General features: G+C 41.9%; 3 protein-coding genes across 4 annotated transcripts; all 3 read left to right on the forward strand.

Moving 5' to 3' along the window:
- The first annotated feature begins 1,919 nt into the window (after window positions 1-1,919).
- LOC108085365 (uncharacterized) lies at window positions 1,920-4,127 on the forward strand. Its single transcript, XM_017181937.3, has 7 exons — window positions 1,920-2,199; window positions 2,264-2,309; window positions 2,569-2,714; window positions 2,776-3,312; window positions 3,387-3,435; window positions 3,489-3,613; window positions 3,669-4,127. Exons 1-7 carry the CDS (start codon window positions 2,013-2,015, stop codon window positions 4,055-4,057), a joined length of 1,479 nt encoding a protein of 492 aa, XP_017037426.1. The 5' UTR covers window positions 1,920-2,012; the 3' UTR covers window positions 4,058-4,127.
- A 7,107-nt stretch (window positions 4,128-11,234) lies between these two features.
- Window positions 11,235-20,417, forward strand: LOC121502419 (uncharacterized). Of its 2 annotated transcripts, none has more exons than XM_041775924.2 (2): window positions 11,235-11,398; window positions 19,405-20,417. In XM_041775924.2, exon 2 carries the CDS (start codon window positions 19,418-19,420, stop codon window positions 20,318-20,320), a length of 903 nt encoding a protein of 300 aa, XP_041631858.1. In that variant the 5' UTR covers window positions 11,235-11,398; window positions 19,405-19,417; the 3' UTR covers window positions 20,321-20,417. The 2 variants fall into 2 exon arrangements, with proteins under 2 accessions (XP_041631858.1, XP_070139371.1); XM_070283270.1 differs by lacking the exon at window positions 11,235-11,398 and adding an exon at window positions 19,004-19,138.
- On the forward strand, window positions 13,811-19,276 carry LOC121502377 (uncharacterized). The gene has a single exon (XM_070286429.1). The coding sequence runs from the start codon at window positions 13,811-13,813 to the stop codon at window positions 19,274-19,276; it is 5,466 nt and encodes a 1,821-aa protein (XP_070142530.1).
- Window positions 20,418-26,930: the final 6,513 nt, after the last annotated feature.

Here is a 26,930-nt window from a genome sequence, read left to right on the forward strand (position 1 = left end):
AAACAGCAGCCGCTGCCTTTCTCATTTTCACAACAATTTATATATTACCAAGGAGAATGGACTTTTATGCCGGTCCTTGCCCTTCCAGGTGAGGCGAGTGCAGCTGGGCTCGGTGTTTATTCATGCGCGATTCTCCAGTTAAACATGGCATATACATACATATGTATGTATTCTACCTTGTATATAGACCTAGCAGAAGCAGCCACCGTACGTGTCCACAGTTGGACTTGTGTGACTTTTGCATATTAGCCGAGAACTACCAGTTGGTTAGTTTGCCTCCAAGTTTCCAGTCAAGTCACGCTCCCGACGACTTCTTCTTCCATCTTTGTTCGCAGTGTCAACAATGTGTAATTTTATAAACTCGTATGTTGCTAACTAACTTCCGGCATCATGATTGCACCAGCAGCAATGGCAGAATTCAAATCACAGCAACCGGGATGATGGAAATTAAATAATATCTATTTTGAATATTAAGATAGAACCTTACTGACTCATTCTCTACATTTAAATGTAAAGTTTTATCTATAATAATAACCTTTGATAAAAATCCCTTGAATATCCATCGAGTTTCAATTTCCTAAACATCTGGCAGTGTACCATCGACTGTGAAAATATCCATTTGCCCTGTCCTTACAATTCTCAACATGAGTTCGCCCATGTTTGCTTTAATTTCTCCACTAAAAAACATGACTGAAAATTCCCGAACAACGACAAATGCGGTCAGAGGGTCGCCCTTGACTGGCTGTCTTCTGCCGGAGAGAATCCTTACCCTTGTCGGTTGGCCAGATGACAGCCAGAAGTGTGGAATAGACAGACAGTCTGACGGGCCGGCACGTGCCTCCACATAAATATGTATGTAAAACAAATGCTGGAAATTAAATTGACTGAAATTTTATGGCCAAACTACGTGAAAGGCAGCGAAATGTTCGCATAATTTGCGAACAATTGACAAACAAGAAACCGAAGTTTAAGTTTCAGCTGCGAAATGTATGCCGGGGGAACTTGCTAAATTTCATTTTAGAATTTAAAGCTCCGAGAGAGTTCCGTAATCAAGGTCCTATTCCTGTGTGCTGCCATAAAACTCACTAACGATCTGCAGTCAGACAAAGGATTCGCCGACAGTCGAATGGCCCTCTTTTGGTTGTCCTGGCTGTAAACTAACTGAAATTATCGTAAACGAATTTGTTATCTCTGGGTAACATGACAACCAGCTAAAATAATAAAATTGCATCCTCCAGTGCTGAGTAAGGCCAAAGCCTCGTCCTGCTGCTCTCGGTGTCGTCTCTTTATGTGCGATTCTGTGGCCGGGTAAAAGCCGTTTGGTCGAAAGGCAAAAGCCAAAAGTGTTTGACAGTCATACATATCCATACATACCATATGTATGAACGAGTCTGTACTAAGTGCACGCCCATGACTGGAATTATGTCCGCATCAGCAGATATTTATGCAGCCTAATGCATTTGGCTCAATGGGATTCGCAGATTTACAGCCGAGTGTGTGTGTGTGTGTGTGTGAGTGCAGTGCCAGTTGGCCAGCAGGAATTCCATTGATTTTCGGTGAATTACCATTACGCTATTAATAGTCTATTGATTCAGCTCTTGGCCAAAACCCTCTAGTCGAAGAAGCCACAGAAATCTCGAGTGTTAATTGGCAAAATTGCAATTTAATGGCTCATCATACATTTAGTTAATTATTTAAGGAAACTTGGTTTATCTTAAGAAATTATTACATATTTTAGAACACATCATACGACAAGTTAGTGTCTTAATTTACTAAGAATTCAATTAAATTTAAAACGCTGCTCTAATATTTCTGAGAATTGTATAATATTTGCTCTAATATTTGATTTTTTTTATATTAATATGTATGTATACCTATGTCTTGAAATAATTTATTTAAAGCTCAAAGAGATAACGATGATTTCTGAGAAATAAAGCGCTGATAAGCACTTCTGTGCCCTCAGTCTTCGGGCTTCAGATTCTGTGCAGCATTACTTTCGAACCTTTTGTGCGATGAAGACGTCTTTAGCTGGGATCGCTTGCTTTGCCTGGCTCATCATTCTGAACCTAAGCCACCGGGGAGATGCCCAATTTTTAGATGAGAGTTGCAGGACTTCTGCACCCAGCAAAGATGGCGCCTGGACCGTAGTCCTTCGTAATGAAACGCACTCAGTGTGTGCCGGTTCCCTGATCCACAGGCGTTAGTATATTAATTTTAGTAGATATATAAAAATGGAAATAATGTATTCATTAAAATATTTCAGGATTTGTCTTGACATCGGCGCAATGCATAGAAGACCAGAGTTCCTTGTAAGTATAGTATTTATAAATATTATAAGATTATAAGAGTGTATATTTATGTGAGAGAGATCTGCGCGTCTGCTTTGATTAAGTGTTATCTCTCGTTTTAAAATCAAAATAAGCGAGGCGTGTACAATTCTCATTTGAGTCATTTTTAATTTCCTGAAGTAAATACAATTATATTTTAAATTTTTATTAGATAAATTATATTTAGGTAATTCGTATTATTATGTTAGAGACAGCTAAAACATTATTATTTTACTTGCAGAATCGTGATGCTGGGAGCTAATAACTTACGGCATCCCGCCTCTCAGGTTGCTGTCGAAGAAGCCTTTATCCATCGTTCATACTCCAGGGAAAGTGGACTGAATAATATTGCCTTGGTGATGCTTGTGAACAGTGTCACCTACACCGGTGAGTGAAGTATTCTCAGATCCCTTTGGAGTCCGTGCTAAAGTGTTTCCTTGCTCCGCAGACCGCATTCGACCCATCTGCATTCTGCGAAATGCGACACTACAGAATGGGCCTGAAATAGTTCAGACTTTCAATACGTTTGGTTGGGGATTTGGAACGGGCCGAAGAATAAGTAACACCCTTGTAGAGGTCGCCATCAAGCGCTTCAATCAAATCTACTGCGGAAGGGACCCGGAGCAGTCAACTTTTTGCGGGGGCCCCTCATTAGAAAGCACCTGTGGTGGAGATATCGGAGGTCCCCTGTCCAAATATGTTACCTTGCAGAATCAGGAGATGCAGCCAGTACAGCTTGGCATAGTAAGCATTGGCCTACAAAAATGCGGAGGAGTCCGATATTATACCGATGTGACAAGCTACGCTGACTGGATTGAGAGATTTATTCGAGCCTATGACGAGCCACAAGAATCACAAGAATCACAAGATGCCCCAATTCAGCCGGCTGAGGAGACGCGGCTTTACGAGGACTGTGGTGAAGCATACCTGACGGCAAACATTTATGGACCCGACTTTATGGCCAAGGGCGTAATGATTACTCACCGTTCGTATCCGTCTCTATAAATTTTTATTAGATGAAAATTAAGCGATTTTATTTAATTTGTTTTTCTATTTCAGGCTTTGTTCTCACAACTGCCAGCAATTTGACCGTAGATGTCTCTTTTCTGTAAGTACACCCAACTCTTGTGGCTTTGGAATATTAATGATTCTTTTATTCAGGCGAGTTGGTGTGGAGGGATTTAGGCATTTTCAAGAAATGGCAATCGACTTGGTTTACCATCATCCGGAAATCTACAAAACTGATTTGGCATTGCTCAAGCTGAGCAGTGAGTTGATTCCTGAAAGTAAGAGTAACTTTCCTCATTATCGCTAAGCTCTAACTTAGATCCTTTTTTGCAGATGTAATGAAGCCAATCTGTATCCTTAGAGGACCTTCTATGGAGCAATCTCGGCCTCAGCTCACCGTCCTAGACGTTGAGCGAAATGAAACAGGCTTAACCTCCACTTTTAAGACTGTCTTACCCGTTGAGAGACAAAGGTGCTCTGCCAATTTGAGGAAAACGATCCAGTCGACTGAAATTTGTATCCCAACTCCTCAAAGACTTAAACAGGTCTTTGGAATTCGCGGCAATGTTGTTTCTCAAAAGGTTGTGATCCCGGGCAATAATGCTCCAATACATTCTCTATATGGCATAGTCAAATACTCAAAGCGTGGGCTAAACGTTATTACAAACGTTGCCCCACACACGAACTGGATTGCTACGATTCTAAATGAGAACTCTGAGTGAAAATACATAATTTAAATGTTGAATATATCGCAATGCATCGTGAATTAAACCCGATTTGTGAGATCTAACACTTGAAATTCTTTTAGTTTATGTTTCTCTCGGCTGTTTAGACAACAACGTGTTAAGGGCGCCGTGAAGAACACCGCAAGAGATAAGGGTAAGAGGCAATCGCCTTAAATAGACGACAATGACAACGATGTTGGGTTGCCTCAACATGATGCGAACGTCTGATAGGAAATCCAGGGTATTATTACGGGCAACTGAGACATTGCCCCTCTCAGCTGGGTCGAAGCCGCTTGGGGGGAATAGCTGCGGGCTGGGTGCCAGGACCCTAGCCAGCAGTGGCGGTGCTCTTGTCCACTTCCGGCCCCTACTGCAGGCGATGTGCAAACAGAGTCCTGCCTTGAATGGCAGTGGCAACATGGTCTACTTGCATCCGCCCCGGTGATTGGTTTGTTATTCGTGTATTTGCCGGCATTGTTGTTGGCCAGGCACTTGGAGGACGTGAGATTTGTTTTGGGGGCCAGCCCCGAGAAATCCGGTTAATCAATAGAGAGTGGCCGGCCAAAGGCCAAAGGGAAATGCAGTCCTTGCCACAACAGCATTGAATAGAATTCAGTAGCTTCAATACGGAGCCCAAGTCCGACCCGAATCCTGTGGCTTGCTGGCTTCAAATCACCTGTAAGGGAACGGAGTGCAGCAAAAGCATCTTCAGGCACACAAGGCAAAGCTTTATTTAAATGTTGGAAATTATTGTTAAAATAATGAGGAAAATTTAAGCCAGAAATGTAAAATACCGAAGATGCCTATAAATAACCTTAATTTATCCTCAGCAAAATTAGTACTGCTTTAGTTTCTTTTCAAAAACAAATTTATGCATTAAAAATAATTCCTAAAAAATTGTCTAGTGTATCAGGCGTCTCTCATAGTTATTTTCCTCTGGCTTTCCGCGATCCCGTTGACCGAGCGGCTTTTCTAGCCGCGTTGAGTTATATTTGGCTCGTCAGAAGTTATACAAGCACATGACACGTCCGGGGCTTCGCTTGTGTGTGGGTGGCGATGTCACCTGGTGACAAGGTGTTGGCTTTCACGTGGATTTTAGTTACAACGCCCGGCCGCAGCGTAGTCTCATCACCTGTCGCTCCCGTCCACATACCTGCCGCCCCGTCGACGTCACGGCTGCGTGATTAGCCAGGTAGCACGTAGTGGCAGCGGACTTGGCACCCGGCCAGATGCTTCTCCAATCAGATGTCAATTACGCCAAAGATTACCGGGGATCTGTGGCTCTTTTGTTGGCGCTCTACTTTGAGCCGGGATTACGAGTGCTCCGGGGCTATCTGCAATCTTGGCAAGGAATGCAAGCACACATAAACTATACGCAGAGATGTGCCCTCGGTCATGTCAACAAGTCAATTGCTTATCATAAATTACGCATACGCCCCATTCGGCGGCCGCCTGCTATCATTATTATTATACCCGGGGGACCACTTGGGCTGCTCCAGAAGGAGTGCATAAATTTCAAAGCAAAAGATAAATAAGGATACCCGCCAGGGCGACCTTCAAAGTGCGCAATATTCCTTATAATTCGATCGATAAAATCAAGAAAAATGTGTAAGCAGCTGGGGAGCAATCTAGTAAAAGTTAGTTAAGCATAAAGTATGTTTCATTTTTTAAAATTAAATTTAAAAATTACCTAAAATTAGGGGAAATGTTCCCCTGCTTAGTTATTTGAATAGATATAAGTATAAATTTTGATCAAGTTTTTATACTTTGTAAAAAAGGCAAACCGATAAAGGCAACACCAGCTTGCTGCTTTAAAATCATTGGAAAAAAGTGAACATTCAATGGAAATTGAATCGATATGCGAATGCGTATAAATTTCACAGAATATGGCCAGCAACAGTTGGCTTTAATGGATCCGATCCGTTCCGGAAAGTTGCCTACTTTTTATCGCTCTCGTTTTTTCAAGTTTCAGGCGAAATCCTGAATGGATAAATGCATGTATATTTGATGTGCTCACGCGGAGGGATATCCCTCATATCCACGGGGTAACCTCTTTTTTCGGAGGTGTCCCACCTGCTGGCAACCGACAAATGTAAATAAGCATAAAATCCAATTTTCTGTTGGCTCCCTGCGTGTTTGCACGGCGTCTTCCGTTCCAGCTTCTGTTGGAGCTCGTGTCTTGTCAGTTTTTTCTTCGTTTTTGGGAAAGGTGGTGCTGTCAAAGCCACTTGAAGATTTGCAATCAACGCCCCAGGCAAAAAGCAGGCAGGTGAGCATCAATTGATGCCATTCCCCCCTTTGATCTGGCCAACGTTCATGTGCTCTGACAGCCGAAAAGCTCACTGAAATTCACCCAATTTGGGTCACTCAAAGTGCGTTGAAAAGGACTTTAAGGAAATTTGTTGGGAAGAGCATGTTGTGTAATAATTTATGATTACCTCATGTGGCCGGACCGGAATGGTAAGGGACGGAGGCAAAAAGGCTTACTGCCAACTGACAGCCGACTTTTGTGGCTAATCTAAATAACATAATCAGATTTGTCAGGCGAAACAAAAAAAGTGGGGAAAAACTGACCGGGAGCCGCATATGTTCTCACTTGAGTTGGACACATTTGGCAGCGTCATTTACATATTTGACTTGATAAAAAGGGTTCTGAGCCACACAGGATGTATTCTTTCTTCCTTTGCCTTTTTTTTAGCTAGCTTTTGCGCATCTGTGTGAATGAAAAATATTCGTTTGGAGAATGAGGTCTTTCCAAGGACGGCTAGTACTTATTTTAACGCTTAGAATCCAAGAACTATGGTATATTAATAGAACCTAGTTTAATTACTTTTTAACATTTAAATTTTGTAGTTAAATGCTTCAGTTTAACCCACATTATTCGCTTGTATTCGTTGGTAAGCAAACTGAACCACTTACCTAACATCTGTAAATGCAATACAAACTGCACACAATGCATTCGAGAGCGATTGTTTGCGAATTTGTGTGAGAAGTTGGCATGCAGAATTTTGCTTTTCTTATTTGCTCTCTCGTTTGGGTTCCAATTTGCATTTTGTGTGTAGAACTCTGTGTGTAATATGAAAATTATAGATACCGGGGCTATTGTTGATTTTTGAAATTGTTGGTTTGTAATGCCTTAATCTGTGTGAGTTTTCCAACAAGATTAGGTCTAGATTCTATTACAGAGGCTTTTAAATTTTTAAAATAAAGATGAATAATAGGTACTTTATATTTTACTTAATTTTAAACCTTGTTAGAAGTGTTTTTAAGCTTCTTGTAGATCCACTTATTAAAACCTTAAACATTCAGCTTAATTTTAAACTTTTTCCAATGGTATTTAAAACTTTAACTGATGCGGCAGCTGGTGCAAGTATCCCCAAATCGATTAGCATAAAACTGATAATAAACTAAACTTATGTTGCTGCCGAAGCCAACAGCTTGAACAAGAGCATCTCGAGTGACATGAATTTTGTTCTAAGCAAAACATTTTGACTGCTGAAAAACCAAGATGGCTGAGCAAATACAACACAGCAACAACAGCTTTATTTAAGCACTTTTCCCCAATGCCTTTCAGCCACCTTTTCGCCTTTTCCTGCCACCCAAGGACACTTTAGCCTGCCAAAGATTATCAGTTCTACTTTAAATTATTATGATGGCACTGGCTCACCCCCGGGTCCGCCCAGCAAATTACGCTTCGTCCTTGAGCGCAGCGCGAAAATGGCAGACCAAAAAAAAAAATGTGGAAAATGTACAGTCACGACTTAGGAATACCTGGGTTTAAAATATGTTAAATACTGTGAAAATCAATTATAAAAAAAGGCAGGAATTGTGTGGCCTACATTTTTTTAGATATCATATATCCCCACATCTCCATGCCTCGAGTATATACCCTATTTTCCAGGAATACCTTGTATTAAAAAGAAGCATCTTCAGACCCCAAAAAAAACAAAAGGGAACGTATATCAATTTGGTGCTTCCTTCGCCTTCGCCGCTTATCTTCATTTCTGGGCCACCGTCGGGTTTATGGTCAATTTTAGATTTTATATTCGCTGCTCTCGGTTTCTTATTATTTTTTCCGCTGTGCCTTTTTCCCGCGCCACCCCTCGGTGCCTCGCCCTCTCTGCAATTGTGTTGAATCGCGTATTTATTTTTGAATTTTTTCCCCATTCCCGTTTGATTTTATCGGTGTGCAAGCAACTTGTTTGCTTTCACTTTGCTACGCTTTTGTTGCAGTTTTATTGCTCGGATTTTAAATCAATTGGGGTTTTTATTTTGCCCAGCATTTCCTCTTTCCATTTTCGATTTGCCAGTTTTGTTTAGTCAAAGGAAAATATTCTTTCTAGAAACGGTACATTTTTTTCATATTTTATATAATTTAAAAGGTTTTTTTTTATACACGCATGGGTTTTATTTATTAATAAACATTCTTATAATAAAAGTAGTTTGTTCTTATAATATTTATGGCATTATTTGTTAAGCTTTCAAGTGATATTTAAGCAACGTTTCCGAATATAAATGTAAATTTGTTGTTTGTCTAGCGCTTAAGATTGATGGGAGCTGAGAATTTAAGCTGCTTTTTGCACCAGTCTTGGGTTTTTATGATCCAACATAAAATTTTGAATATCTTAGCCTGGATTTTGTGTTTGTTTTTTGAGCTTCGCTATAATTCAGGTGATAACTTTGACAAATATTTATTCATTTTGTTTTGCCTTTATATAAACAATTTTAAATTCAGTGTCAAGTCTGTTAATCTGGTAATTAGTATTCAATATGCAAAGGCTTACGGCTATTATTAAGCCAGAAGCAAGGTCAGGAGTGTGGAGCACACTATCAAGTTCAATAACCATAACGATGCTTGTTGTTAGGGAGAAGGACTACGGTTACGGGTTTTTGGCATTTATGAGGGTCCATTATAATTTATGCGTGTGCTTAAACCTTTCGTGTTTTTCTGGCTTGAGCTAGTTTGTTGGCCTTTTTTGTTCCCTCAAAGAATTAGGACAATAAATTGTTCTAGCTTATAAAATCAAATATATACCAAACGATTATTCAAGGTACTTATTTTATACGTGTTTTCTATTCAATAATCTTTTATGAGTTTTCCCGCTGGTTATGGGAACCGCCTGCCTTTGGCTGGCATTCGTTGAAGACTAACTCGGAAATTTTTTAACATTTTTCCACCACTAACAGCTAACAGAATTTTACAGGAAGGGAAATTTATATTCAGGGAAAATGTTCAGTAAGTCCGCAAGCCTCTCCCTGCCACGCAACATGTTCCTTTCAACACGTTGCAAGTTGTGCTTCCTTTTTGTTTGTTTACGCATTGTGTGGAACTTGTCACAGATCCACAGAGACCTTTCAGGGTTACAACCTGTTGCTGATGCTTGGATATCGACTTAAAAACTAACTACATAATTCTAAGGAAGATTTTAATTAGTGAACTACAATCACCATAATTCTAAAAGAACTTTGAAACTAACTTTCTCCCCACATGCTTACCCGTTTCACAATCAAGTCATTGTTGCCGCAAGTTTTTAATTGAAAATTATGAGCACATTACTATCAGCGACTAAGTGCATTAGTGTGTCACACCCGCCCACGTACATGAATATATGGCAGCATATAAAATTAAGTCTCTGACAGACACCCAGCAACCTTCATGCGAAACATTGACGATCCCAGCCAGCCGCATTTTCCGGGCGAAACTTTTCATTGCCCTCGGAGTGCAGCTAAGTGACGACTCACTTATGCGGCAGGCACTAAAATTTAATATGTCGTCTGCCAGGAGTGAATAGAAAATGAAATTACTGTGGTCTTAGCACGCTGACAAGGTTAGAAGGGCCGCAATTTTTGTAGGAAAATGTATATTAGAGAACTATTTATTGGGTTAAATGACGCTTTAATTATTTTCTAGCTGGATAAGTTATTCTTTTACGAGATAAACCCATTGATTAATACATTTTCGCTCCGTCATAATTAGTGCAAGACAATGTGAGATATTCAAAGATATTTGCAATCACACTACTCTCGTGGCCTCTAATTTGTAAATGTTTGTTTGACAATATTCAGCTAATAGGTGATTGTGTGTAACCACAGCTAATAAGGTAGGTAATTTACGGAATCCAGCCAGAACTGAATGTGAATTAGACCATTGCCAATCAAGGATAATTTATTACGTGTCAAAAGGAACAGCTGTGAAAGTTCGTCCTCAAGCCAATATTCTAATTTAAAACAAGTTACCAGACACTTGGGTGATTACAGAAAAAAAAAGAAGCCAAGAACAACTATTGTAAAGTCTTGTGGCTAAACTCCAGCCCGTTGACAGATATTTTACATGCTTTTAGCGCCTGTAAAAGTCTGTGGAGACATAAAAAGGCGAAACTCTAACAAGGGTCCTTGATTCCTGGAAGGGAAAAAGTACAGAAAAAAAATTATAAAACGGCAGGAAACTTTTCCAATCTCTCAGGGACTTTTAGACTTGGCGGAGAAGGAAGTTATACATTTATTATAACTACAATTTTCTGGTCAACAGCTAATAATTTTAAATGGCATTAACCATACAAATCAATTAGTCTAATATTTAAACTTCACTTTGTATGATTTAATGAATTTAAAAGCCTCTCTGAATCGTTTTCTTCTTTATTTTTTATGGGAAAAGAGATAACTCTATTTATATTTCACTTCCGCGCATCTTCGTCATTGCTTTTATAGCTTGAGCAATATTAATTTGCATTTTTATGATTTAATTTTCCAAATGCATGGTAATCAATGGGAAATAGTCAATTTTTATGGTTTGCCCTTCGAATTTCCGGTATATCATTATCCGCATTTGCGGTATATCATTAAAAGTTAATAAAACGGTTTTATATCATTGTTTTGTTTTGATTAAAATATTTGATAAGAGATATTCTATTTAACTTTACTTTGTATAACGAAATGTAAACGATATTTTAATTTAATTTGTGTTATTAGCTCTCGTAGAATTGTTGTTTTTCATGATTATTGTTGATTATTGCATATTTATGAAACAATTTCTCTAAATAAAAATGGGTATAATTGATATAATTAATGTTCAAGCTGAACAAGGGGCAATGTCGCCAGGGGAGCATCTCTGGTAACAAAAGGGTACCTGTCGCCATGTTAGTTGTACGGCTCTCTTTTTTTTCACTACTCTGAAAATAAATTCGAAAGAAGACGGATCGTTTGTCCTCCTCATCAACATCATCCAAAACCTCTGCCTGCTTTTATTGGGAATTTTCTGGACTTGTACTTGCCACGGCCCCGACAGCTTCATTTTTGGTCCTTCGCCCGAGATATTCCAGCGCTTTTTTGCCAAGATAAGTACGGTGCCGAAATTCCCACCATATATGTATGTACATACTTGCATATACATATATGTAGATATATTGCTGCATCCAATTTATTTAAAACTCTACCAACTTGTGCAGTAGGATATATATGTATATGCATGTGTTTACATAGCTATATGCCCCTCTCCTATACATGTTTTAAATCAGCCAATATCCAGGAAGGCTGACATCCATTTTTCCGCACATAAAAAGCCATACATCCACACCGAGTTATTTGCATACGCATTTGTGTACATTGCCGATCTATGAACATACATATGTACATACGTATGTTCATTACCTTTGGGTCACAAATCGGCGGCATTTAAAACAAAAAAAACACATCCCATCCACAATAAATATATGTACATTTTTTTATCCACCGCACAATAATAAAACAAGAAAAAAAAAGGGATAAATAAAGTTATCTCCCTCCTCTGGCTGGCCGATCATACGTGCATACGTACATACATATACATATGCACATATCCATACAAATTGCTGGACCGGCAATTGCATACACATTTATGTACATGGCCGATCTATGAACCTATGTATGGACATATGTATGTTACCTTTGGGTCACAAATCTGCGGCATTTAAAGAGGAGAAAAAACACATCCTATCCACAATAAATATATGTACATATGTATTTTCCATCCACTGCACATTAACAACAAAACAAAAGATAAATAAAGTTAACCCCCTCCTCCAGCTGGCCGATCATACGTGCACACATATATGCACATATCCATACAAATTGCTGGACCGGCAATTGAGCATCGGCAGCTAAAAGTGTCGCTGCATCCGAACACAAACAAAGTGAAACAAACAAAATTAAAAAAAATCTGCGATTTTAATAGTTCTTTATTTGTTTATTTTGCGTAAATACATATGTATGTAAGTACTGGCCGCCAAGGTTGCGACACTATTACCGGCTGAGTCTGTTAATGAGCCATTCACACTTGGGTGCATTTTTTTTTTGTATTATTGGTTTTGAGTTTTAATTCGACTAATTTACAACCTAATTTTTTTTGAATCGTGTACACCGTTCCGATTATTTTTTGGTACGCATTATCCAGCGTCCAAGTATATCTAAAAAGGCGATAAGCATACATTTTCGATTAATCCTTTTGTCTGCACTTCCAACCCCACAGTATTTTTCGACAAACATTTATTTGTCTCCGAATAATTCATTCTACATATTTTTTTTTCCTTGGTTCATACCCAAATCGATAAAACCCTTTTTCGACTTTTTATTTTTTTTAATTCCTGTGAAATCGATAGCATTCTTTTTCGATTAATTTTGGTTTTCGCGTTATCCAGCGCCCCCATATTAATTTGAGTTGAGTACATCCTTGTCAACGCGTCATCCAGCGTTCCCGTATTAAATTGAAATCGACAGCAGTTTTTTTTTTGTCGACTGATTTCTTCTACGCGTTATCCAACGTACACACTTTCCCGAATCGATAACCATAATTTTTAAACGCTTCATCCAGCGCCCGGTATTTATTCCAAATCGATAACCATAATTTTAAACGCTTTATCCAGCGTCCTCGTATTGATTTGAAATTTCTAGCAACTTTTTTTCGATTAATTCAGTCAACGCGTTATCCAGCGTCCCCGTATCAATTGGAAATCGAGAGCATTTTTTCGATTAATTTGTTCTACGCGTTATTCAGCGCCCCCATATCTTTCAAACCGAGTACATCCGTGCCAACGCGTTATCCTGCGCCCCCATATCTTTGAACTGAGTTCATCCGTGCCAACGCGTCATCCAGCGTCCCCGTATTAATTGAATATCGATAGCATTTCTTTCGATTAATTTGTTCTACGCGTTATCCAGCGCCCCCATATCTTTCGAATCGAGTGCATACGTGCCAACGCGTTATCCAGCGTCCCTGTATTGATTTAAAATCGATAATCATAAATTTTGAACGCTTCATCCAGCGTCCCCGTACTAATTAAAATCGATAACATCCTTTTCGGGTATTATCTGTTTATTTACGCTTATCCAGCGTCCCTGCACTTATTCCAAATCGATAAATATAATTTTTTCGATTAACTCTGTTTTCCTGCGCTTATCCAGCGTCCCTGTTTTGATTTAAAATCGATAACATCCTTTTCGAGTATTATTTGTTTTTTACGCTTATCCAGCGTCCCTGCACTTATTCCAAATCGATAAATATAATTTTTTCGACTAACTCTGTTTTCCTGCGCTTATCCAGCGTCCCTGTTTTTCATTAAAAAAAAAAAAAAAAAAATCGATAACATCCTTTTCGAGTATTATTTGTTTATTTACGCTTATCCAGCGTCCCTGCACTTATTCCAAATCGATAAATATAATTTTTTCGATTAACTCTGTTTTCCTGCGCTTATCCAGCGGCCCCATCAAGAGTTTAACATGGAAAACGGCGACGGTGAGGAACCAAAACCCCGTCTGACCGTTTCTACAGCGGAGGCGTCTTCCAGAGGCAGGGCAACGAGTGAATCCTCTGTGCCTTCCGAAAACGAAAATCCCTCTCGAAGCAAAAGCCCATTAGCAACCACCACTCCACGTAAATCTACGAGCACGTCGCTCGAAGTTCTACCGTCTGCACCATCCACAAGGGCCGCGAAATCAGTCGTGTCTTCCCAGGTCACTAGAGCAACTGAAAAAAGGGCTCAAGCTGAGGGAGACAAGGCTTTGGTGAAATTCACGACCATAACCGATAGGATGGGTCAGTTCGAAGCCAGATTCAACACCCCGACTGACCAAGGTCCGTCCATCCACACGAGTAGGGTTCGACTCGAGCAGATCAGGGCTCTCTGGGACAAGGTGGAAAGGGAGTACGAGACGTGCTCCGAAGTGCTGGCCAGTCAAAACTGCAAAGACACAATAACAGTCATGCAATCCAAGTATGACTACTGTTATACCGTTTACGAGCGGTGCGCAGCAAACCTCAATGAGATCATTGAAAATTCACGCGCGCCACAGTCTGTTCAGTCCTCCAATCTAATGCCGTCTCAGGGCGGATGTCGCCTACCTCCAGTTGAGTGCGAAGTTTTCAATGGTGACTATGTTCAATGGCCCACATTTCGGGACCTTTTCTCCGCCATCTATGTACGCAATCCTCGGCTTTCAGAAGTCGAAAAACTGTTCCATCTCAATGCAAAGACGAGCGGCGAGGCCAAATCCATTGTGGCCTTATCTCCGTTGACCAATGATGGTTTTGAGTCAGCGTGGAGAAACTTGCAGAATCGGTTCGAGAACAAGAGGCTGCTGGTCAATAGCCAATTAAAGATCTTGTTTAATTTGCCTTCTGTTGCCCAGGAATGCGGAAAATCCTTGAAGCATTTAGAGAGCACAATCCAAGGTTGTTTAACGGCCCTGCAATTAGCAAGAGTCGAGACCACGAATTGGGATTGCCTGCTTGTTTTCCTGTGCTCGTCCAAGTTGCCAAAACTAACTTTGGCTCTGTGGGAACAGTCCCTGCTAAATAAGTCAGAGATTCCACTTTGGGCTGAATTCCAGGCTTTCTTAAAAGATCGTCATCGAACGCTTGAGGCGATTGAGGAGTTCAAGCCAAACGCGAGCGTTCAATCCAGGGCACTGAGGGCTGAAAATAGCTCGCGGTCGATCCAGACCTTCGAAAACAGAGTTACGGTAAACCCGCAATCCTGCAAACTCTGCGCACAGGAGAACCATCCAGTCCGATTATGTCCTCTATTCTTACGCATGTCAGTCGCAGATCGAGAGAAACATGTAAAACAGCAGAAGTTGTGCTTGAACTGTTTCGCAAGAACGCATCTGCTCCGGGATTGCAACAGTACGCATAACTGCTACACCTGCAATGGACGTCACAATACTCTCCTGCATCGAAGTACCCCTCTGCCAGTCCATTCAGTGGTTATGCCTGACCAGCAGTCCCATCCATCCACAGCAACCCAGCAACAGATACAGTCCACTCCATCGACGAGTCAAGCGAATGTGCAAACGTTTCTTGCCGTTAACACGCAAGGGGTCCTACTGAGTACGGCATTGATAGAAGTTTGCCATTTGGGCATAAAATACTCAGCACGGGCACTCATTGACTCAGGTTCCGAGGCAACCTTCATCTCAGAACGGTTGTTCAACCTAATTAAGTTGCCATATGAGTCCATTCAAGCCCAAGTTTCGGGGGTCAACCTTTCCGTTGCCGCTCAGCCTCGTAAGAGGTGTCAACTCATCATAGGTTCTTCCGTCAAGCCCCATATCCAGATTGAAACTTGTGCATACGTGTTACCCCAGTTAGCTGGTAATCTCCCATCCTACACTCTACCAGAGGCCTCATTAAAGGATCTTCCACCGTTGCAACTAGCAGATCCAAATTTCTTCCGAAGCTCGCAGATTGACGTGCTTATTGGTGCCGATATCCTGCCATCGATCCTCCTAAGCGGCTCCCATTCCAATATTTGTGGAACACTCCTGGGTCAAGAGACCATATTCGGGTGGATTCTTTGCGGTCCGATTGCAGCGAGTCCCACAAGCAGAGTCTGCTCCTTTTCAGCCCGATTAGCAGTCAAGGAATCCAAACTAGACAGCATCCTCACAAAATTTTGGGAGGTGGAGGATGTCCCAGTGAAGCTGGTTAAGGAATCCACCTCGGTTTGCGAGGAGAACTTTATCCGATCCACCAAAAGAAGTGAGGATGGAAGATATGTTGTTTCGTTGCCCTTTAAAGAGCCGGACAATATTAAGCTTGGACATTCCAGACCCATCGCACTAGCTCAGTACCTCCGAAACGAAATGCGATTAAGTAAAGATCTTCCATTGAAGGAGCAGTACGACTCAGTCATTCGAGAGTACTTAGACTTAGGTCATATGCACCAAGTCTCCCCTGACGACTCTAGCAGTTTTTATCTGCCTCATCACGCTGTCTTCAAACCAGATAGCACCACGACGAAGGTTCGCGTCGTGTTCAACGCTTCCAATCCCTCATCAAACGGGAACAGCCTCAATGATATCCTTCATGCGGGGCCTGTACTACAGTCCGATCTGACTATTCAGATTCTAAAATGGCGTTTCTTTAAGTATGTTTTCAATGCGGACATCACAAAGATGTATCGGCAAATCCGGGTCAATCCTGATCACACGCGCTTTCAGAGAATCTTATTCCGCAACAAATACGGTGAGCTCTGTGACTATGAACTCGACACAGTCACCTTCGGCGTAAATTGTGCGCCCTTCCTGGCCATCAGAGTGCTTCAGCAGTTGGCTCAGGACATCCGAGGCCAATATCCTTTGGCCAGCGACATCATTTCGAACTTCATGTACGTGGACGATGTGCTCGCAGGGGCTCACACTCAGCAGTCGGCAGTTTTAGCCATTAAAGAGCTTCGGCTGGCTCTCGAGAGTGCCGGTTTTCCACTGCGCAAGTGGACCTCAAACGAAAGGAGACTCCTACAAGCGATTCCGAGGGAACATTTGGTCAGTGCAGACTTCCTTGAGCTGGAAGATGCCAGCACGGCGAAAACTCTTGGGATCCGTTGGCAAGCTACATCCGATAGTTTCTTTTTTGTTCCAATGGTGATCTCCCTGCAACCTGCCTACACCAAACGAGAGGTTTTGTCTCAAATAGCCAAACTGTTCGACCCGGCAGGGTGGTTATCGCCTTTCGTAATCCGAGCCAAGATTTTCATGCAGGAAATTTGGCTACGGGAGCTAGGCTGGGATCAGCCACTCCCCACCGACCTTGTGACCAAGTGGCAAGAGTTTTTGAAAGGGTATCCGACCCTGAGGGAAATTCGTATTCCGAGGTGGGTGCGTTTCCATCCTGCTGCCAAGGTGCAGTACCATGCGTTTTGCGATGCGTCACAGGACGCGTATGGGGCTGCTATTTTCGTCCGAGTCGAAACGGCTGACGGCTGTTGTGCCCATTTGCTGGCATCCAAGACCAGAGTCGCTCCCGTCAGGTCCATCTCCATACCCCGCCTGGAGTTGTGCGGAGCAGTGCTGCTCACTGAGCTAGCAGCATCAGTAATTTCCGAATTGCCTCCTAAAGCTTATGAGATTTTTTATTGGACAGACTCTACTATAGTTCTTGCATGGCTAGGCAAGCCAGCATGCACCTGGACGACATTCGTGGCCAACAGGGTCGCAAAGATCGAACAGCGCACCAACGAAAGCAAATGGGGCCATGTACGATCCGAAGACAATCCAGCTGATCTGGCAAGCCGAGGCGTCTCGCCCCAAGAGCTTAAGGACAGCACACTTTGGTGGCACGGGCCGGCTTGGCTGCCACTCAAGCAGGAGCAGTGGCCGAGTGAACCACTGGTTAATCCGGAAACCGAGATGGAGCAACGGCCTATCAAATGTCACAGTGCCACAGTGCCGCCAGCAGTGGATATCCTAGAGCGTTTTTCAACCTTCGACAGGGCGCTGCGGGTTCTAGCATACGTGATCCGTTTTGCGAAAAATTGCAAAAAGGAAGACATACCCCCATCGGCAGCACTCACTTCGGCGGAGTTGTCCGACGTGCAAGAGCGATTAATCGTGTTCACTCAAAAGAACGAGTTCCCCGTCGAATATAAGGCTTTAAGTAACAAGCAGCAAATTCCATCCTCAAGTACAATTTCTAACTTAAACCCCTTTGTTGACAGAAAGGGGGTCTTGAGAGCAAGCGGCCGTTTACAAGCATCTGACATGCTCAGTTATGATGAAAAACATCCTATCATCATCCCAGCGCGATGTAGGTTCGCGAAACTACAAGCCCTGTTTACCCATCGCATATCCTTGCATGGGGGGAATCAGTTAATGGTGAGACTGATTCGGTCTAAATTCTGGATTCCTAAGCTTCAGAGGTTGGTGAAACACACAATCCACTCGTGCCGAGTTTGTGTCATCCACAAGAAGAACCTGCAGAGGCAGTTGATGGGGGATTTACCCCGGGCGAGATCCTCTTTCTCCAGGCCATTCACTCATACAGGCATGGATTTCGCGGGGCCATTTGACATCAAGAGTTATGTCGGTCGAGGCTGCAAAGTCACAAAGGGGTACGTCTGCGTTTTTGTTTGCTTTAGTACCAGGGCCATCCATCTCGAAGCGACGTCCGACTTGACGACAGAGAAATTTTTAGCTGCCTTCTCTCGTTTTTCTGCTCGCCGTGGGTGTCCACAACATGTCTACTCTGACAACGGGAAAACGTTCGTCGGAGCCTCCACGTCCTTATCCAGAGACTTTATGGAATCAACCAGAACACTGATCCTCTCCAAACACAGCCTTCAGAACTTGGACTGGCATTTCAACCCTCCTGGCGCGCCTCACATGGGAGGGCTCTGGGAGGCGGGTGTGAAAAGTTTCAAGGCTCACTTCTACAAGTACACAGCAGCAGGGAAGTACACCTTCGAAGAACTGGCTACCCTCCTTGCGAAAATTGAGGCCTGTTTAAACTCCAGGCCTATTTCACCAATGTCCGAAGATCCCACTGACCTTGTGGCTCTTAGCCCCGGACATTTTCTAATTGGTGGACCACTTCTTGCGGTATCGGAGCCTCTGATTGAGGAAAATCCTATTTCCATCATCAATCGGTGGCGGAGGTTGAAGGCCCTGCATCAGCAGTTCTGTGTGCGTTGGAAGGAGGAATATCTGAAGGAGCTCCACAAAAGGAACAAATGGAAGTTCCCATCACGAGATCTCCAAGCGGGAGACATGGTTGTGATCAAGGAGGAGAGCTTGCCAGCCAACGAATGGCGGCTTGGGCGTATCCAGTTGGTATATCCGGGCGCCGACGGCAAGGTCAGAGTTGCAGACGTGCTTACAGCACGGGGCGTCATCCGACGGCCAGTGGCGAAAATGATTCGCCTCCCAATGGACGGCCCCATTGACCACAGTGACTCCTCAATAGAGTAATCCTTCCAATTGACATGTACTAGTCCTAAGTTGTGTCATCCAACGTCGTCGTTCCGTCCACGTGTCTTGTTCATCCTCATCCATAACATTTCATTATCATATTTATCCATCTCTCTCTTTTAATTTAGATCCGTGTATACAATGGCTCCAACGACCCACCAAAATCCTCGTCGCTCATCCGGGAGCAATGTATACAGATGTCGAGTCTGCAGGGGAGTCCACGCACTGAGGGTTTGCCGACGGTTTCTCCAACTGCCGGCTGTGAAGCGGCTCCGCGCGGTACTCATTAACAAGTACTGCGCAAACTGTCTGGCACACGAGCACTCCGGTCGGTCGTGCCGCAGTACAGCGAGGTGTCATATATGCCATGAGGCTCATCACACGCTGCTACACATCCACACTGGGCAGCCTCGCTCTTCGCGACCCCGACAAAGGCGCAACCCACCCTCGGATTCTCGGCCTCAGCGTCAGTCACAGCAGCGCCATAAGGCGCCTGTATCCGGATCTCGGCGGCCCGCCACGCCAATGGATATGTCTCCATCCCGCAGCCGGTCGTGCACGCCTATCCTGGCGCGCACAAGTGTTAGCATCCTCCCGACCGCGTCCGTGCTAATCGGATCCGACCAAAAGCGGTTTGATGTCCGAGCCCTGGTGGATCCGTGCTGTCCTGTGAGTCGCATCCACATCTCCCTGGTTAAAGCCCTTAATCTGGCCATCACGGGCATTGGCGACCAACGGGTGTGCACCACCGAGATGCGCTCCAAGGCCTCCAAGATGAGCAAGCAGCTTCTGATGCTGGTGGACGAGCAGATGCAGACACGAACGCCGGGGCAACCGCTGGACCCGAAGGTGCAGGACATGTTTCAGAATGTCACATTGGCGGATGACCGGTGGTTCCACCCATCGCTAGTGTCGGTTGTGCTGGGAGCGGACGTTTACGCTGACCTGATGCTGCCGGGTATCCTCCCGGGTCAGGACGGCTTGCCGATGGCACAAAATACGACGCTGGGATGGATCCTTTCCGGACGATGCTCCCTCTCGTAGATCGCAAGCATTCCTCTTGCGCGGGGGGGGAGAATGTTCAAGCTGAACAAGGGGCAATGTCGCCAGGGGAGCATCTCTGGTAACAAAAGGGTACCTGTCGCCATGTTAGTTGTACGGCTCTCTTTTTTTTCACTACTCTGAAAATAAATTCGAAAGAAGACGGATCGTTTGTCCTCCTCATCAACATCATCCAAAACCTCTGCCTGCTTTTATTGGGAATTTTCTGGACTTGTTACCGCAGTCGTAAAAATATTCATTTACCTTTTCGATATATTTATTAGATTAAACCAATCTACTTATTTATCCTAATTGAAATAATAATGCCTTTTTTTGCTATTCTATTTTCTATATCAAATGGCAAAGATAATTCAATTGAATTGGCAAATGGCAATTTAAAATTTAAAGTTTTATGGCTTTACTACGAGTTTTATACTTTTTAAATGAAGACTTTGCCAGTGGGTTTAGTGAAATCCCTCGTCAATTTGGCATCCACTGCGTATGCGCAATTTGCGGGCATAAAAATAGTTTATGACAGCTTAGGTTTATTTCATTTTCATACAATTTGGAGCAATTTGGAGCAAAGTTGAATAGGATAAATAAATTGACAATAAATGCTGGCAGTAAAACAATAGAAAACTTTAAATCTTATGGCCGATTAAGCTTATATGCCATAAATAAATGAAATTTTTCATTTTTATCATTACTAACAATAATTCCATTTCTGATTCACAAGAATTTAAATTTTAAGCTAAGAAAATGTAGAATTCCCTTTACTTTATACCCAAAGAGACACAGACTATGATTCATTTAATAAGAAAACTGAACATCGTTTTATTTAACAAATCACAGAAATGTAGCTCGGGGGAATCCGAATCCCTTAATCTCGCTTTCAGTCAGGATTCACCTTTCTGCTGCAGATTGCCCGGGAAAATGCAAATTGTGCTGAGAGTACAAATCTTTAATCAGGACCTTTATCCCACATTCACATGCATGCTTATATGTACAATATATGTCGGCTGCCATTTTATCTTTGGCTGCAATTCGATTCGTATTCCCTGTTCGCTGTGTGACGCAAGTAATTTTATTGCTGCCTTTTGACTGCGCACAAAGGCAGTGCCATGCCTTTTAAAACGCTTGTCGATTGCATTTTCCCTTGGCCCCCAGAACATTGAACCGAATTTACCTTTACGCCAAAGTATCCCGACCAAATGCAAATCGAACTTGTGGCCATTGCCTTTCCGGTTGCAAAGTCTGGAGGGATCTCATGGCTAGTTTACACTGACACATTAGGCATGTTTCATTGGCTTTAAGCGTGTTTTGAAGTTTATTTAGATAGATTTTACGAACAAGTTTTAGTATTCAAAAGACTGAAAGACTGATTGAAGATAGAATAACTTCGACAAATGTTTTATATCCTTAAATACTTTAGAAACTCTTGAACCACTGTTGTTTTCAGTTAATCTGAATGGATGGATAACCTCTGATGCTGCTAAAATCCTGGCCATTTGTGGCTTTGAACAAGCCATATTTACACAATTTTTGTGATATATATTTTTTTTCGAAGCCCCTGGCATTCTGTCTTAATGTTTCTTTTTTTTCGTTTAAATTTTTTTAATTTTAGGTCAGCTGTCCGTTCTTCTGCGGTCGAAATGCAATTGAATTCATCTGCTGTCCAATGCTTTAAAGTGTGATGGAGCCATCTCGTTTTTTTACACACACACGCCGTGTGTGTGTGCACAATTAATCAAACAACCGGCAACAAAAAACGAACGTGCAGAACAGGACATATTCAATTATTCATACGCAATGTTAACCCGAATGTGCCGCGCATAACCACAAACAGGCGTCGCCCAACATAATGTTGATAAGTGTAAACGCCATATGTAAATGTTGTTCATGCCACGCCCACATGGGTGGGCGAGCAGCAACACCAGCAAAAAATGAAAGCAAAACCGTTGTGACATAAAAATCTAGGGTGCTTGTATTTATGACATATTCAACCAACATGATATTCTCTCCCACAAGGGAAACAACATAATTGGATCGGAAGGAGGCTAATTGACTGTGGCAGGTGTCCAATATCCCTTTTCGGAAAGTGTTTGTGTTAGGGTTTTAAGGAATCATATATTTGGAATTGGGTAAGACATCCAAAAAGTTAAAAAGATAATCGTAGTTGTAAAAAACTACCTAAAATCATTAACTTTTAAACTACATAAACTATTTTTGCAAAATTTCTAATTGGTTAAATCAAAAGTATTTCATTTCATATTAAATTCCATCTAACTTTGAGCTTGTGCCAAGTGAAGCAAAGGCACAATTCAACTATCTAAATTGCAAAAAGCGGGCGCATGATGGAAAAACGTTAATGGCACCACTGGGAGGCAGAGGCAGAGTGATGCACAAAATAGAGGAGGACATGGACCAGATAGCAGCAGCACACTGTGTGGGTGGGCATAAAAACAGCATTAGTTGAAGGGTTCTACGGAATTTGTTGGTCATGTGGGTAAACAAGAAAGTTAATTACTTGCACAAGTACCAAATGAGATAAGCAACAACAAATGTTATGGAATAATTTAATTGAAGGCGGCTGCACAGGCTTTAAACTGATGTTAGTTAATGCATAACTACAACATAATTCCACATCGGGCTCCTGCGATGAAAATGCACCCAGATCAACCAGTCCACGCTCCTTATTTTGCTCAATTAGTAATGGATACGATTGCATCTTACTAACTCAACGGTCGGAAACACCGAAATGCCTTCAAGGAAATCTTTGGCAATGAGAAATAAGCTAAGCAGGGAGTCAATGGTGATTTGCAACAAAATCATGGATACCCCTCAAACTTCTCGGGGCCGCAATCCGTATTCCAGGATCATGAAATAATTAATAATACTCACAGAGAACTGCCCCATTTGTTAGGTAATACAAAGTGTATACAAAAACACAATTTTCTACTCTTATTTACGGCTCATAGTCGCTGCGATCATTTAAAATGTACCATGTGGCAGTGAAGTCCTAATACAAAATTGAACCATGGCAGTCGTAAATAAATAATTCATGCCCAAGAGAGAAAGTCGAATGAAAATGGAGTTGCAATTCCGGCAGAGCACATCGAAGTTGAATGAATTTTTAGTGCTTTGCAAGTCCACAAAAGCCAATAAAAAATATTGTGGCATTGTTTTTGCTTCACAATTGGCTGAACTCAAAATGCAATCGACTTTTTGGGAATACATTTTGGGAATAGAGCTAAGGGGGGCACCGATTTTGACTTAAGTCAAGCGACAGTCGTCAAATGCGAATTTTGATTGCAACAACATAGTAGCCCTTTTTCGACCGATGGACATTTGGCAAGCTCAAAGTGTTTTTGTGGGTATGTGAAAGTATAAATGAGCCTCCTCCAGGCGCCCTATGCCGAATCTGTAGATGACCACAGTGCAGCTTTATTGCATCTACTGACTGAGCTACTCGAAGGGATTTACGATATATGTAAATGAAGGAGCAATCTCTTTGTGAGTTACTGAGACAACAACGATGAACAATGTTATTGACTTGTTACAACTTCCTTCAAGATTTCCTCATAGAAACGTGAGCTTGCCGAAACCTCAAGGAAAGTGGAAAAACCATATAAAAAACTATACAGCTACCAAGTCAGGAATAACCAAGGAATAGGTTTTATACTCAACACTAGCAATAAACAAACACCAAATTCGCTTTCGATAAGAGTTTTTTCAATGATTTAAACAACCACACTAACACGTCTTTTCTTACAATTGCTAAGACTGCCGAAAAGAACAAAAAAAAATTTCTACCAAAAACCAAATGAAATCCAACGGCCATTTACAGAATAAATCTTGGAAAGTGTCACATTTGTTGACCCGCCAAAGGTTCTAGCGAAAGTTTCAATTTTGGCACGTCCCCAGGGCGTATACGTGATGTGATCCTTTCATCAAATGTCCATCAGTCAATTGTTTGGAACAGCAGCCGAAAAAAGCCCCAAACTAAAACGTTTATTTACGTCTCTCTCTCTCTCGGCAAACCGAGATTGTTGGATTTTGTATAAATATTTTATTATTTGCCGCGCCACATTTATCTTGCGTGCACCTCGGCAAATAGAATAGCAAACACTGGGCCAGGGAAATGAATTATTTCGGTCGGCTTTTGTAATGCCCTGTACTTGGGCCTCGATTTGATTTGTTTTCGTTGTTGCCGATTTTTCACACGTTTACGCTTCGGCGGATAAAGTTATTTTGCGACCCATAAATTTGATATACGAGTGAGCTTTGGTCGGTGTCCTAAGGATCTCTCTTCATTATTTATTCTCTATGTTTTTTTTTTTATACTTCTAAAGCTCACTAGCTTTAGCACTACTAAAAGTTCGCTGGAATGTCATTTGCAACACTTGCTTTCATTTCATTATTCATATCTACTCACCTACTCTGCAAATCATTCATACGCCATGTGTTACGGCGGAAAAATAAAGAAGAAAACTGACAATGATTGACAGTTTTGCGCATTCCTTCCATCGCAATTGAATATTTTTTCCAAGGCCCCTGAGACCGCGCGGCCATAAAATATGGACATAAAAAGAATTGCCATAACTAGATATAGCCACTAAATTTTATATTGCAGTTCAATGCGCACCACAGTCAATTCCAGCTGCATTTGCCGGAAAAAGAAAACAGAAGTCGGGCAAGTTTTATATCCAATTAGGTGAGCATTTTGCACAGTTCATTAAACTTTAATGATTGCATTTCTCGTGGTAGTTTTTGTGTGCGAGCAAATATACCGCAACGCTCAGGATAAATCTGTCGAAATCCAAACTTTCTCTGACAACTTTTAAGCCGATTGCTGAAATTCGAGTTGCTGGCGGATTTCAATCTCAGAAGTAATCTTATTACAGTCAAGCTGCAATATGATATTTTAGTCTTTTCGTCGCCATGGTATGCTTGTGTTTAATTTTCCACTCAACAGAAAATATTACGTTGCCCTCAAGAATGCGTCACCGAGTGGGAAATTGTCCCATGTGCCGTGCGCCTTGTGGCTCCAGCGGAAGGGAGTTCGCGTTTCTGTCGTTCAAAACAAATTGAAAGTGCCTCAAGCTTCCCTTGGTGTCTTATTAAAATTCTGCCATATTTGCTTAACTGTGTTTGCCAACAAAAAAAAAAAATTGTTTATGTATACAAAAGTTGTATACATTTTCCGGGCGAAGTGCACACTTTAATTTACCTTGAGGGAAATTTCATTAAAGGTGAGAAAAACGAAGGGAAGGACATTAAGTTAAGTAAAATAAATGAGTGAATGGAACATTAATAAATATATTTAAATAACCTTTCCTTTGTCATGTTCCTTTCAAGATATATAAATTAATAAGAGCTCTTCCTATGAAAATTTACCTTACTTCTTACAACCTTGCCCTTTTTTGTTGAAATTTTAGATTTCTAAACAAACGCTTGAGTGGCAGCAATTGTTCTGCCGCCCTTTAAGCTCTTAACCATAACCCAAAACCCAAACCACACCACACACAACCCGTCAGCAACTGTTGACATCCTTCTTTAAAAAGGTTAATTGTGTCGTTCTAATGTCTTTAGCCATCCATGTGCGTGCCTTACGTGTTCGGGGTGCCAAAGCAGCTGAGAGACACAGGCAGAGGGGAAGCCACAAAGGATTTGCCACCAGAAACACGTTTTGTTTCAGTTTCTGTCCTCAAGACGGGAAAAATGCTTTCGATCTACGTGATGCTAGTCCCTCTCCGGTTACGTTTAATGGAGAGCAAATGGTTTTATTTCTATTTACTTTTCGTTGGAAATTTACTTTACAGCAAGTTGGGTTGCATAGCTTTACTTTCGTTTCTAAATTTTCCAAGCTTCAACTCGATTGGCATCTATCAATTTTGATCAATTTTAATTCCGTATATGGAAAACTTTTGCTGCTCACTTGGAGAGCAGCTTATCAGAACAATATATGGCTAAAAAGTTCTTGGCATCCCTTGGCTTGAAATAACTTGCCGAAACTGAAAATTCATTTTTAAATTGAACAAATAAAAACGCTTCTTGCACTAGAAACTTAGCTTTGCTTGCTTTCACTTCCCGGTGAGTGTGCATAAAGTTTTGGAATTTGAAAGAGATGCTGAGAAAGCGGGAATAAACTTTCCATTGATTGCCGTAGTTAGAATTAAAGTTTTCACCATGTGAATTTAGATTGTCTAGTCAAAGATGAGCTCGATTAAATTGTGATTGGTTTTGAAACTAGATAATTCTTTTGTGTAAGTATTCAAACCTCAACGTACAGTAATTACTTTAAAAAAGTTTATTTTTATAGGGAATTTGCTTAATGACCATTATTTCCCGACTATTCCCCAGTGAGTCTGCAGTTCCTTGCCGACTTCACATCTTGATTAGCATTCACCGCTTGTTTGCCCGTTTCTTTTGGCCGTTTGCCTTGCCTTTAAATTTCCGTTTCCGCTGCGAACTCCCCGCAGCGGTGTCACCTCCATTGCGATGTCATTTCCGCCACGAAGAGGCACCCGGGTGGTCGGCACCAAACATGACCATCAGCTCCAAAACTCGTCATCGTCATCGTCGACGTCCGTCATTGTCCTTAGCGCTTCCG

The sequence above is a fragment of the Drosophila kikkawai genome, chromosome 2L (assembly GCF_030179895.1).
Source record: "Drosophila kikkawai strain 14028-0561.14 chromosome 2L, DkikHiC1v2, whole genome shotgun sequence".
Classification (NCBI taxonomy): domain Eukaryota; kingdom Metazoa; phylum Arthropoda; class Insecta; order Diptera; family Drosophilidae; genus Drosophila; species Drosophila kikkawai.

Bases quoted from the DNA above. Each gene is read 5' to 3' on its own strand.
- LOC121502419 (XM_041775924.2), top strand. From the start codon at position 19,418: ATGGCTCCAACGACCCACCAAAATCCTCGTCGCTCATCCGGGAGCAAT.
- LOC121502377 (XM_070286429.1), top strand. From the start codon at position 13,811: ATGGAAAACGGCGACGGTGAGGAACCAAAACCCCGTCTGACCGTTTCT.
- LOC108085365 (XM_017181937.3), top strand. From the start codon at position 2,013: ATGAAGACGTCTTTAGCTGGGATCGCTTGCTTTGCCTGGCTCATCATT. The intron at 3,436-3,488 runs GTAAGTACACCC...TCTTTTATTCAG, and splicing joins ACCGTAGATGTCTCTTTTCT to GCGAGTTGGTGTGGAGGGAT. The intron at 3,614-3,668 runs GTAAGAGTAACT...CCTTTTTTGCAG, and splicing joins CAGTGAGTTGATTCCTGAAA to ATGTAATGAAGCCAATCTGT.